The sequence below is a fragment of the Heptranchias perlo genome, chromosome 6, assembly GCF_035084215.1.
Source record: "Heptranchias perlo isolate sHepPer1 chromosome 6, sHepPer1.hap1, whole genome shotgun sequence".
In the NCBI taxonomy this organism is placed as follows: Eukaryota; Metazoa; Chordata; class Chondrichthyes; order Hexanchiformes; family Hexanchidae; genus Heptranchias; species Heptranchias perlo.
Window position 1 is genome coordinate 17,156,765 of NC_090330.1, and position 13,376 is coordinate 17,170,140.

The 13,376-nt window shown below is 43.1% G+C and overlaps 1 protein-coding gene across 2 annotated transcripts in view; it reads right to left on the reverse strand.

The window, feature by feature from the left end:
- The window catches only part of dnajb13 (DnaJ heat shock protein family (Hsp40) member B13), a 48,538-nt gene extending 35,506 nt beyond the window's left edge, over nt 1-13,032 (reverse strand). Inside the window, exons 1-3 of one of the 2 annotated variants that reach the window (XM_067985849.1) lie at nt 12,692-13,032; nt 10,573-10,676; nt 5,814-5,975 (exon numbers count right to left, since the gene is read on the reverse strand). In XM_067985849.1, the coding sequence (XP_067841950.1) occupies nt 5,814-5,975; nt 10,573-10,676; nt 12,692-12,759 (334 nt within the window). In that variant the 5' untranslated portion in view covers nt 12,760-13,032. The remainder of the gene's footprint in view (nt 1-5,813; nt 5,976-10,572; nt 10,677-12,691) is intronic. The other variant, XM_067985848.1, reaches the window with a different exon arrangement.
- Between the last annotated feature and the right edge of the window lie 344 nt (nt 13,033-13,376).

A 13,376-nucleotide genomic window follows, 5' to 3' on the forward strand; every position in this document is an offset into this window, starting at 1 on the left:
GCAGACAGGTATAACAGAAATTTTATCTTTATTTTGTAATGTTTTAAAATAGCTAGGTTCAAAATGGAAGATGCTCTCTCCTAAGTTTCAAAATGGAAGATGGATGATGATCAGTCTGCTAGTAATGGGGCAATATCTTGTCTTCAGAAAGCAATTAATATAGTTACTTTGATGGGTGATATGGCCTGTTTGAAATATTAATATACACAGATTGAAGGTGGGAGTTGTAATTTCTAGTCACGATCAGTCTCTTGGGGGGCAGGGGGAAGAGAGTTTGTGAAGGAAGCCAACAACCTTTAGTGGTTACCACTTTGTCTAGGTTAAAAAATTAACATTTTTGATTGCCCAACTACTCCAAAGATCTTCAAAGGAGAAAACAGTCTAATAGCCTAGGAAACCTATCGGACTATTCAGTCTTCTATTCACTAGCCTCTTTTGGGTAAGGTGAGTGTAGGAACTCTGAGAAATAATTTCACGTAATGTAGCACGAGAGTCTACATTTCCAACAAATTGCTAAGAAACTGTGAGAAGCAATTTCCTGAAAAAGGGTATATTAAACCTTTGTCAACTCGTTCCAGTTAAACTGTATAGGGTAGATATTCTGAATCCTTACCTGCTGTCAGTGAACATCACAGGAATTTCAGAACAGGAGTAGGCCATTCAGCCCCTCGAGCCTGTTCTGCCATTCAATTAGATCATGGCTGATTTGTAGCTCAACTCCATTTACTCACCTATGTTCGATATCCCTCGATAGCTTTATGCAACAAAAATCTATCGATCTCAATCTTGAAAAATTCAATTAACCTAGCATCCACAGCCTCTTGGGGAAGTTCCAGACTCATTTCAAAAGGCGTTTGATAAAGTGCCGCATAATAGGCTTGTCATCAAGATTGAAGCCCGTGGAATAAAGGGGGCAGTAGCAGCACGGATACAAAATTGGCTAAGTAACAGGATGCTGAGAGTAGTGGTGAACGATTGCTTTTCGGATTGGAGGGAGGTGTACAGTGGTGTCCCCAGGGGTCGGTACTAGGACCACTGCTTTTCTTGATATATATTAATGACTTGGAATTGGGTGTACAGAGCACAATTTCCAAATTTGCAGATGATACAAAACTTGGAAGTGTAGTGAACAGTGAAGAGGATAGTGATAGATTTCAAGAGGATATAGACAGGCTGGTGGAATTGGCGAACACGTGGCAAATGAAATTTAGCGCAGAAAAATGCGAAGTGATACATTTCGGTAGGAAGAACAAGGAGAGGCAATATAAAATAGAGGGCCCCATTCTAAAAAGGGTACAGAAACAGAGAGATCTGGGGGTATATGTGCACAAATCGTTGAACGTGGCAGGGCAGGTCGAGAAAATAATTAAAAAAGCACTTGGGATCCTGGGCTTTTTAAATAGAGGCATAGAGTACAAATGCAAGGAAGTCATGATGAGCCTTTATAAAACACTGGTTCGACCAGAACCGAATTATTGTGTCCCAGTACTGGGCACTGCACTTTAGGAAGGATGTTTTTTTCTTATTCGTTCATGGAATGTGGGCGTCGCTGGCGAGGCTGGCATTTATTGCCCATCCCTAATTGCCCTTGAGTAGGTGGTGGTGAGCCGCCTTCTTGAACCGCTGCAGTCCGTCTGGTGAAGGTTCTCCCACAGTGCTGTTAGGAAGGGAGTTCCAGGATTTTGACCCAACGACGATGAAGGAACGGCGATATATTTCCAAGTCGGAATGGTGTGTGACTTGGAGGGGAATGTGCAGGTGGTGTTGTTCCCATGTACCTGCTGCCCTTGTCCTTCTAGGTGGTAGAGGTCGTGGGTTTGGGAGGTGCTGTCGAAGAAGCCTTGGCGAGTTGCTGCAGTGCATCCTGTGGATGGTGCACACTGCAGCCACTGTGCGCCAGTGGTGAAGGGAGTGAATGTTTAGGGTGGTGGATGGGGTGCCAATCAAGCGGGCTGCTTTGTCCTGGACGGTGTCAAGCTTCTTGAGTGTTGTTGGAGCTGCATTCATCCAGGCAAGCGGAGAGTATTCCATCACACTCGTGACTTGTGCCTTGTAGATGGTGGAAAGGCTTTGGGGAGTCAGGAGGTGAGTCACTCGCTGCAGAATACCCAGCCTCTGACCTACTCATGTAGCCACAGTATTTATATAGCTGGTCCAGTTAAGTTTCTGGTCAATGGTGACCCCCAGGATGTTGATGGTGGGGGATTCGGCGATGGTAATGTCATTGAATGTCAAGGGGAGGTGGTTAGACACTCTCTGTTGGAGATGGTCTTTGCCTGGTGCTTGTCTGACACGAATGTTACTTGCCACTTATAAGCCCAAGCCCAGATGTTGTCCAGGTCTTGCTGCATGCAGGCTCGGACTGCGTCATTATCTGAGGGGTTGCGAATGGAACTGAATACTGTGCAATCATCAGCGAACATCCCCATTTCTGACCTTATGATGGAGGGAAGGTCATTGATGAAGCAGCTGAAGATGGTTGGGCCTAGGACACTGCCTTGAAGAACTCCTGCAGCAACGTCCTGGGGCTGAGATGATTGGCTTCCAACAACCACTACCATCTTCCTTTGTGGTAGGTATGACTCCAGCCACTGGAGAGTTTTCCCCCTGATTCCCATTGATTTTAGTTTTACCAGGGCTCCTTGGTGCCACACTCGGTCAAATGCTGCCTTGATGTCAAGGGCAGTCACTCTCACCTCACCTCTGGTATTCAGCTCTTTTGTCCATGTTTGGACCAAGGCTGTAATGAGGTCTGGAGCCGAGCGGTCCTGGCGGAACCCAAACTGAGCATCGGTGAGCAGGTTATTGGTGAGTAAATGCCGCTTGATAGCACTGTCGACGACACCTTCCATCACTTTGCTGATGATTGAGAGTAGACTGATGGGGCGGTAATTGGCCGGATTGGATTTGCCCTGCTTTTTGTGGACAGGACATACCTGGGCAATTTTCCACATTGTCGGGTAGATGCCAGTGTTGTAGCTGTACTGGAACAGCTTGGCTAGAGGTGCAGCTAGTTCTGGAGCACAAGTCTTCAACACTACAGCCGGGATGTTGTCGGGGCCTATAGCCTTTGCTATATCCAGTGCACTCAGCCGTTTCTTGATATCATGGAGTGAATCGAATTGGCTGAAGACTGGCTTCTGTGATGGTGGGGATATTGGGAGGCGGCCGAGATGGATCATCCACTCGGCACTTCTGGCTGAAGATGGTTGCAAACGCTTCAGCCTTGTCTTTTGCACTCACGTGCTGGACTCTGCCATCGTTGAGGATGGGGATGTTTGCAGAGCCTCCTCCTCCTGTTAGTTGTTTAATTGTCCACCACCATTCACGACTGGATGTGGCAGGACTGCAGAGCTTTGATCTGATCCATTGGTTGTGGAATCGCTTAGCTCTGTCGATAGCATGTTGCTTCCGCTGATTAGCATGCATGTAGTCCTGTGTTGTAGCTTCACCAGGTTGGCACCTCATTTTTTGGTATGCCTGGTGCTGCTCCTGGCATGCTCTTCTACACTCTTCATTGAACCAGGGTTGATCCCCTGGCTTGTTGGTAATGGTGGAGTGAGGAATATGCCGGGCCATGAGGTTACAGATTGTGCTGGAATACAAATCTACTGCTGCTGATGGCCCACAGTGCCTCATGGATGCCCAGTTTTGAGCTGCTAGATCTGTTCTGAATCTATCCCATTTAGCACGGTGGTAGTGCCACACAACACGTTGGATGGTGTCCTCAGTGCGAAGACGGGGCTTCGTCTCCACAAGGACTGTGCGGTGATCACTCCTACCAATACTGTCATGAACAGATGCATCTGCGACTGGTAGATTGGTGAAGACAAGGTCAAGTAGGTTTTTTCCTCATGTTGGTTCGCTCACCACCTGCCGCAGGCCCAGTCTGGCAGCTATGTCCTTCAGGACTCAGCCAGCTCAGTCAGTAGTGGTGCTACCGAGCCACTCTTGGTGATGGACATTGAAGTCCCCCACCCAGAGTACATTCTGTGCCCTTGCTACCCTCAGTGCTTCCTCCAAGTGGTGTTCAACATGGAGGAGGACTGATTCATCAGCTGAGGGAGGGCGGTAGGTGGTAATCACCAGGAGGTTTCCTTGCCCATGTTTGACCTGAGATTTCATGGGGTCCGGAGTCAATGTTGAGGACTCCCAGGGCCACGCCCTCCTGACTGTATATCACTGTACCGCCACCTCTGGTGGGTCCGTCCTGCCGTTGGGACAGGACATAGCCAGGGATGGTGATGGAAGAGTCTGGGACGTGGCTGAAAGGTATGATTCTGTGAGTATGGCTATGTCAGGCTGTTGCTTGACTAGTTTGTGGGACAGCTCTCCCAATTTTGGCACAAGTCCCCAGATGTTAGTGAGGAGGACTTTGCAGGGTTGACTGGGCTTGGTTTGCCTTTGTTGTGTCTGGTGCCTAGTGGTCCGATGCCGGGTGGTCCATCCGGTTTTATTCTTATTGTGACTTTTTTTAGTGAGATTTTACAACTGAGTGGCTTGCTAGGCCATTTCAGAGGGCAATTAAGAATCAACCACATTGCTGAGGGTCTGGAGTCACATATAGGCCTTATTGAGGATGCAGAAAAGATTTACTAGAACGATTCCAGAGATGAGGGACTTTAGTTACGTGGATAGAATGGAGAAACTGGGGTTGTTCTCCTTGGAACAGAGACGGTTGAGAGATTTGATAGAGGTATTTATAATCATGAAGGGTCTAGACAGAACAGATAGTGAGAAACTGTTCCCATTGGCGGAAGGGTCAAGAACCAGAGGACATGGATTTAGTTGATTGGCAAAAGAACCAAAGGTGACATGAGGAAAAACTTTTTTACGCAGCGAGTGGTTAGGATCTGGAATGCACTGCCAAGAGGGGTGGTGGAGGCAGATTCAATCGTGGCTTTCAAAAGGGTACTGGACAAGTACTTGAAAGCAAAAAATTTGCAGGGCTACTGGGATAGGGCGGGGGAGTGGGGCTAGCTGGGTGGCTCTTGCATAGAGCAGGCACGGACTCGATGGGCCGAATGGCCTCCTTCCATGCTGTAACCTTTCTATGGTTCTATGATTTCCTCTACCCTTTGTGTGAAAAAGTGCTTCATGGTTTCACTCCTAAATGGCCTAGCTCTAATTTTAATTATGCCCTCTTATTCTGGATTTCTCCACCAGAGGAAATAGTTTATCTGTGTTACCATATCAAACCCCTTTATAATTTTAAATATCTCGATTAGATCACCCCTCAAACTTTCTAAACTCAAGGAAATACAAAGTAAGCTTATGCAACCTATCCTCATAATTTATCAGAATATCACAGGAATGCTGCCAAGGACAGGGAAAATCTACCTTTATAAGTGTTGTGTTGCGCAGTACCTTGATTTTTACATAATCAAAACAGTAGAACATAAGTCAAGGGAAGTCGTGATCTAACTGTATTTTGATCAAACTGATTGCTGAAACACAATGGAGACATTCAAGCATTGGAGGCAGCCACTAGGCTGTTCCCTAGTGTCAAAATTTGAGTTATGTGGAAACACTGGAGAAACATACTTTTATTTTCAAAAACAAAGTGTGAGGCTACCGAGATGCTACCAGATGAGATGTTCTGAGATCATGAATGACTACTCTTTGTGTCAAACAGGATACTTTCTAGCATCAATTGATAGCATGTATTTTTACAAACTGCCACCGACTGGCATATATTTCCAGTTGGCATGTGTAAACAAGCAGTTTATTCATGGCTCAGTAAATAATGCACAATGTTACCTCTGTGTTAACATCACTTTTCAAATTGTTATTTTAAAATCTAACGGAAGTACCTGCAAATGGATTATCTCCACCGAAGAAGTCCCTGAAGATTTTGTTGGCATTGCCATGAAAAGTATATCCAGTTGTCCAAGCACCAGTTTCACCAAATTCAGGGGGAATGCCTCCTTTCAACCCCTCCTCACCAAATTTATCATAAGTAGCTTTCTTTCTTACTGAAAAAAAATTATAAGGTTGACTATTTCTCACACTTCAATTTATCTGAATTTCTAAACTCCACTAAAATTTTATAATATTCAATCCTATTAAAATTGCAATAGAATTATTTATAAGACCCAGTAAGATACACTATATGATAGATCGGCACATGGCAGAGATATTTATTTAAGAGGATTTGTCCTATATCCTGGTGTTTCCACCATGTACCATACAAATGTATCATCATTGATGTAATACTTGTAACTAGCAAGATTATTGTTTGCCAAAGGCTGAGTTTTGTCATTAAGTAAGATACTCTAGAGTTTCATGGTTTAGAAGATGGTATTATCTAAGCCAGATTGCAGTGGGCCTAAAAGACCTTTTCCAGACAAGTTGTGAGTACAACAATATACAAAATATAAAAGCACTGAATTTGTGAGGTTTGCTGACAGTGCAGAAATTGTTGGTGGGATGAGCGCAGGTCACAAAATTGGGTATGCAGACTAGTGGGCCTGATTTACCATGTCCAACATTTGTAACAAGGAAACTGCTGCCATCAACGAGGTTACATTGGTGACAAGTGCATGGCTCATTATACATATTGATTTTATTTAAATTTAGGATGTTGTGCCCTTGGTTGTTGTGTCTTTGACACTGCAGTGCTGCTTACCCATTTTAAGTGGGTGCAGCGGTGTGTGGCCTGGACTATAGGAGTAGGCTTATTAAAGCTGAGTTTCATTTTTAATATTTGGTGACAAAGTTAAATTTGTTTTGCTTTATCGACATTTTTATTAGTACCATTAATTTTTGTTGCTATCTAAGTGTGACTTTTTTGCAATACAAGAATTTTCATTCCCATTCCATTTCTTACATCTGTTTTGCTTGCAGCTGCCATTTTACTTGCAGCAATGAAAGCAGGCAGGATAGGCACATAGGAACATAGGAATTCTTATGGGGACTCCAATGGCACTCGTGGATTTGGAGGAGGAAAAAGAGCAGTTCTTGGCTAGACAAGAAAGGCAGGTAGAACTGTACCTAATGTGTTATGTATGCATCCAATCTTACGCCAGGACTCATATTTACTGGCTCAAACAGCCTTTCCTGAACATGTCAGAGGAGACCTATCTTCAGCACCTCTGCTTCATAAAGGAGGCTGCCACAAAGCTATTCTATCAATTGGAAGCAGACTTTCATACAACTTGGAACACAGGGGCAGCTCTTCCAATGGGTGTCCTTTTATATTAATTTTCAGGATGCATGCATCGCTGGCAAGGCCAGCATTTATTGCCCTTCCCTAGTAAACTGGTGGTGGGACATCTTGAACCACTGCACTCCTTGTGGTATATTCTTTGTAGCAGTTTGATACAAATGAGAGGTTTGCTAGGCCACTTCAGGGGGCAGTTAAGAGTCAACCACGTTGGTGTGGGACTGGAGTCACATATAGGCCAGACCAGGTAAGGATGGCAGGTTTACTTCCCTAAAGGACATCAGTGAATCAGTTGGGTTTTTACAACATTCCAACAGCTTCATGGTTACTTTTACTGATACCAGCCTTTTATTTCAAGATGTTTCTAAACCTGATTTCAAATTCTCAAACTGCCATGGTGGGATTTGATCTCACGTCCAGGCCTCTGGATTACTAATCCAGTAACATAACCACTTCACGACCATTTCCAGTATGACAGTGACTATTATATTAAACATTTACGCCACTGGATCCTTCCATGGCATCATCGGTGACTTATACTAAATCAGTCAGTTGGCTATTCAAGGATGACTCACGCAAGTCACAGAATTCTTGTTTCCATGGGGCAATGAACATGTGCATTAATTTCCCTGTTTTTCTTTCTTCCTGCCTCCGTGAAGTGCCTTGGGACAGTTTTCTACATTGAAGGCAATATATAAGTGCAAATTGTAGCTGTTGTGAAAAGGCAACATCAGCTTGCCAGAGCACAGAACTCTTCCCAGTGGCTGGGTCCCTAAGGGAGTGCAGAGCATCGTACTGGTAAGACCACTGACCTCCTGACAAGCAAGAATTGTTCTTGACCTTTTGGAGTGGTGCCCTGGAGAGCGAGAGAGGGAAACCCTCCTTGCAACAGATTGTTCACTTTGTCAGCTATCTACAAAGAGGACTGAGTGTTGTACTGCTCCATCACTTGTCCATAGACTCTGTTTTACGTCTCCACATTGGGCTTCTTTTCACTTCATTTTTGCATGGCACTTCTTTCCCTCCATGCCACCCCGCATTCCCACAGTCTTGGTAAAGGCTGACAAATATTTCAAACTCATTTTGAACCTTTACAAAGTCTAAAACAATATTTACCATCACATACAGCCACTTACCTTTAAATTTGAGGTGCTAGCCAGATTTTCTACCTGCCGCATTAGGTTCACCGCTGGCACAAGACCAAAGCTGTGCTGGGAGCTTATGCTAATGATTCAAATGACTTGATCTAACAAAATTACACATAGTCAGCTGAGTATGTTGTGGGCTAGCTTTGACCTAACAACCATCCATTTCTGGCACAGATTTTGCTGGAAGTGTAAAATTGAGGTTAAAATGTATAGGCGTTTGCATGAACATAAACAGAAATGGTGACAAGAGCTTTATTATTAGCCAGAACTTATATTCCCTATTTTAGGCCTACTTTGCCTTCTGCCACTTTATTCCCCTTCTACTTTTCTGATATTTCCACTTGGGGGCAATTCATGGTCGACAATGGTTCCATGGGTGGCAATAGTATCCTGCATTTCTCCTAAGTGGCTATCCTCATTTCTGAACTAGGATAGCAAGTGTTGACAAATTATTCAATTTGTGGGTCATTAGAGTTAACCTGATCCTATACTCACCACAGGAAGGGATCATGAACTAGAAGCCTGACAATATTTTTCCCTCCCTACTGTGCCCGTACTGTTGTGCTCCTAGACACTGACTAACTCATCAAAACTAGACAACAACCCTGGAACTTTTCAGGTCTATATGGCTCAATGTCACATGTTGTGGTGCATCACGGCTGAGTGCACTGGATACAGCAAAGGCTATGGGCCCCGACAACATCCCGGTTGTAGTGCTGAAGACTTGTGCTCCAGATCTAGCCACGCCTCTAGCCAAGCTGTTCCAGTACAGCTACAACACTGGCATCTACGTGACAATGTGGAAAATTGCCCAGGTATGTCCTGTCCACAAAAAGCAGGACAAATCCAATCCGGCCAATTACTGCCCCATCAATCTACTCTCAATCATCAGCAAAGTGATGGAAGGTGTTGTCGACAGTGCTATCAAGCGGCACTAACTCACCAGTACCCTGCTCACCGATGCTCAGTTTGGGTTCCGCCAGGACCAATCTGCTCCAGACCTCATTGCAGCCTTGGTCCAAACATGGACAAAAGAGCTGAATTCCAGAGGTGAGGTGAGAGTGACTGCCCTTGACATCAAAGCAGCATTTGACCGAGTGTGGCACCAAGGAGCCCTAGTAAAATTGAAGTCAATGGGAATCAGGGGGAAAACTCTCCAGTGGCTGGAGTCATACCCAGCACAAAGGAAGATGGTAGTGGTTGTTGGAGGCCAATCATCTCAGCCCCAGCACATCGCTGCAGGAGTTCCTCAGGGCAGTGTCCTAGGCCCAACCGTCTTCAGCTGCTTCATCAATGACCTTCCCTCCATCTTAAGGTCAGAAATGGGGATGTTCGCTGATGATTGCACAGTGTTCAGTTCCATTCGCAACCACTCAGATAATGAAGCAGTCTTGTGCAAACACAAGGCACAGGTCAGGAGTGTGATGGAATACTCTCCACTTGCCTGGACGAGTGCAGCTCCAACAACACTCAAGAAGCTCGACACCATCCAGGACAAAGCAGTCCGCTTGATTGGCACCCCATCCACCGAACATCCCCATTTCTGACCTTAAGATGGAGGGAAGGTCATTGCGTACCCTCCCTTACCATGCCCAAGTGGCCATTAACCATGTGTAAATATTGATAGTGAGTGTCAGCAGGCTATTTACTTGGCTGAGATCAGCTAACTCAGCAAAGATTGGAGAACATTCATGGTCTGTTTGGCACAGGTACTCACTGTGAGCTGACTGAAGGTGAAATGCACAAGACACTTTTCCACAATAACATCATTCCTTTAAGCATTATTCGGAAAAAGAGTTATCAACAAGGAAATATCCACTTGACGTGAAAAAATTCTTCTTCTGAAGAACAGAAAGAATACATGGAGAAATGTTCCATGTTGGATTAGAGAGGTACATTTATGATTTCAAAGCATTTTTTGAACATTACCGTGTTACAATTTTTGCAACACATATGTGGGAGGATTTTAATAACCTGAGTATGGGGAGATATTAATGGAAATAAAACTCAGATTTCACAAAGCAACCTCAACTGTATTACAAAACTACTAAAGTAATAATTTGAATTAATTTGTATTTCAGTTTAAAACTAATGAATGCTACAATTAGAATATATCACGGCCAAGGTGTATGATGAACACACTAGTTAGGCGACAGTACTCACATGAATTAAATGTGTGGCGATATTTGTCATATTTTAGCTAATCATGCCACATAACTATTTTCATAGCACCCAATTACAAAGAGTTACGATACTCACAATCACTTAGAACATCATAAGCTTCTGCAATTTGTAAAAACTTTTCCTCCGCACATGGATCTGAGTTTTTGTCTGGATGGTACTTTAGAGCCAATTTACGGTACCTACAATGACAGATATACATCCTCAGTAAAAAAAAAGATTCTTCTCACTTTCCATTTATTTGTTTTGGAAGGTACAACATACAAAATAAACTTCTCCGGTGGTTTAATGAAGAAATGCCACTGCCCATTCTCATACATGCCAACCCACAAAATTCACAAAAGCTGATGAACAGTTTCAAAAAAGCTGACACAGCCTCAAAAAATTAACAGCTCAAAATACAACATACAACTGAAACATAATCCCAAATAAAGACTTATGGCCAAGGCCATTGCTGCAAGGTGACTAAATTTGTTAAATTCCTTTTTATTACATTGGATTTCTGAATTTTTATCAGTGTTTTGGGATCACATTCCACAATTCAGTTTGTTTTCTGTGAAACCAGAAACCCAATGGCCTCATCTATAACATACAAAAAGTAGTTACAATGGGAGTACAATGGGTCACAAGCTCATCATGACTTACGCTGCAACTGTACCCAATATTTCATCAGATGTATCGAGGGAAAAAACTCAAGTACACAAAAGTGTGTTTGCTGCAGTGATGGGTTTAGGCATTTGTTAATGGGAATGTGAACACTGAAGGTGCAAAATTTAATTTGTAGTGGGGTCTGGTGGCATGGATGTTAGGAAATTTTGATTCTTGATACTTTTTTGATGCATTTTCCAGCATTTTGAAGGCTACTGTAATTCTGCATTTGAAGCCAAAAGTAGGGGTGAGTAGAAGATGTTGGATCCCCAGGTGAGTCTGCCCACAAACAATGCGAAAAGGAATGCAATTCAGAAATGTCCAGAACTGGCAATCTGAGGTTGTCCTTCACAATAAAGACATTGAATAAATGAGTGACAGAGGAATGAGGCAACATTGTCCACTGTCACTCATCTTATTCAGTGAATGAGTCCTTACATGGACGGTGTAGCAGAAGTACACATCCCAATTAAAATCAATATTGAGACCATGTACTCCTATAGTTTCCAGCTTCTTCATAAGGGTTACAAGAGGCACTATGTCAAAAGCCTTACGAAAATCAATGAAAACAATGTACGTGGGACTTCCCTGAGCCCTTGCATTCGTCTGCAGTCTTGTATAGTGTCACTACTTGCACTATGGATTCCTTATGAAAGCAAAATGCAATCTGTTCCTTTCTGATTGCTCTTCTGGGTCACCAAAGCATCCAATGCACATGTCATGACAACCCAAAGCACCACTCCAAGAACCAGCGATACTTCTGTGCATGCGCACAAACAACTTTTGGGCCCGAACTGCTGTAAGCAGTAAAAAATATTGATTTTCGTCAACGCCTTTTAGATATAGACAACCCTGCAGAAACATTATGAAATGCTGACATGTGTGTATGTATACATGTTTGGCGAACACAATGTTTGATCAACTAATTCCATTACCACGCCTCACCTCAGTGTCAGCTTGTGTTGATTAGTTATCAAACAAACCTGCCTACATTGCAAAATATGTGTCGTTAGAGATGCCATGTCGAAAGGAGGGAGAGCTGGTGGAAGGGCTCCTGAAATATTTTCCAATTCCGCCCGAGTTACACTATCTAAGACTTACACTTGAACCATAGGTACTTTCAAGCAAGAAGGGAAGAAAATTGGAGAAAAGAATCTTTAATAAATGCAATTAATTAAAAACAGTTTTACTCAATTTATCAAAAAAAATTTACATTAAAAAATTTACAAGTGTGATGTATTTTGGTGGACTAATGCATCACACCGCAGAGTGGTAGGGGATTTAGAACTGGTCAACTGTAGTCTCAATCCTTCTCTCTTTTTGTTAATTTGAAAAAAAAATCTTTAAAGCTATTATACCAATGACAGATAACATCATAAAGTGCAGATCACAAAAGACAGTAGTTTTGGGAGGTGGGGTGGTGGGGGAGATGGAAGGGGTGTCTCTCGCCTCCAATCCCACCTTCCAGCACCTCAATATGGGCAACTCTACCTCCAGTTGAGTTGAGCTATTGAACAGCAAACAGTAAGGACGGATAAAAATCACTCACGCTTTTTTAATATCCGCGTCCTTCGCATTCCTAATAATGGACAGGATGCCATAATAATCTTGACCCATCTCCTGTTGAGCTTTTTATTACAATATTATATTTAAATGATAGTTTCACTGTTGGCTTCCTCGCTTTGTGCTTTCTTCCCCGCGGATCTCTGTTGCTATGGCAACGGTCGGACCTGCAACATGGCGGCGGAGTGACTAAGGGCTCCATGGTTACCGGCGCAAGATCTTCTGGGAATTGTAGTTCTTGTGAGGGATTATTCTTACAAACAGCTTTTTGTTACAAAGCTTTTCAAGAAAAATCCGTGTTTTTGAAATTACTTAATATATTATGAATTGTTTTTAAACACATCTGCTTACGTTAAAAAATAAAAAGTCAGTATGTTTTATTGTTTTGGTAATGTTGAAAAATCACGTTATTCTTCAGAAAGTATCAAAACAGAAAAAGGTTTTGTCAAACACTTTGCATCCTGATGCATTCTCCTTACAACAAAAACAGTGCACTTTAAGTTTTGGTTTAGCTCTGATTTTAATTGCTAGAGTTAAATTTGACTTCTTGTTCAGTTTGAATATTAACATTTTTGGATTCTCTACTAGAATTTGTAAATGACACTAGCTCGTCTCCTGTGGCATTGGTTATGGTAAATTGGAGGTTATCTTGTTTGGGGGAGAGGAGCAGT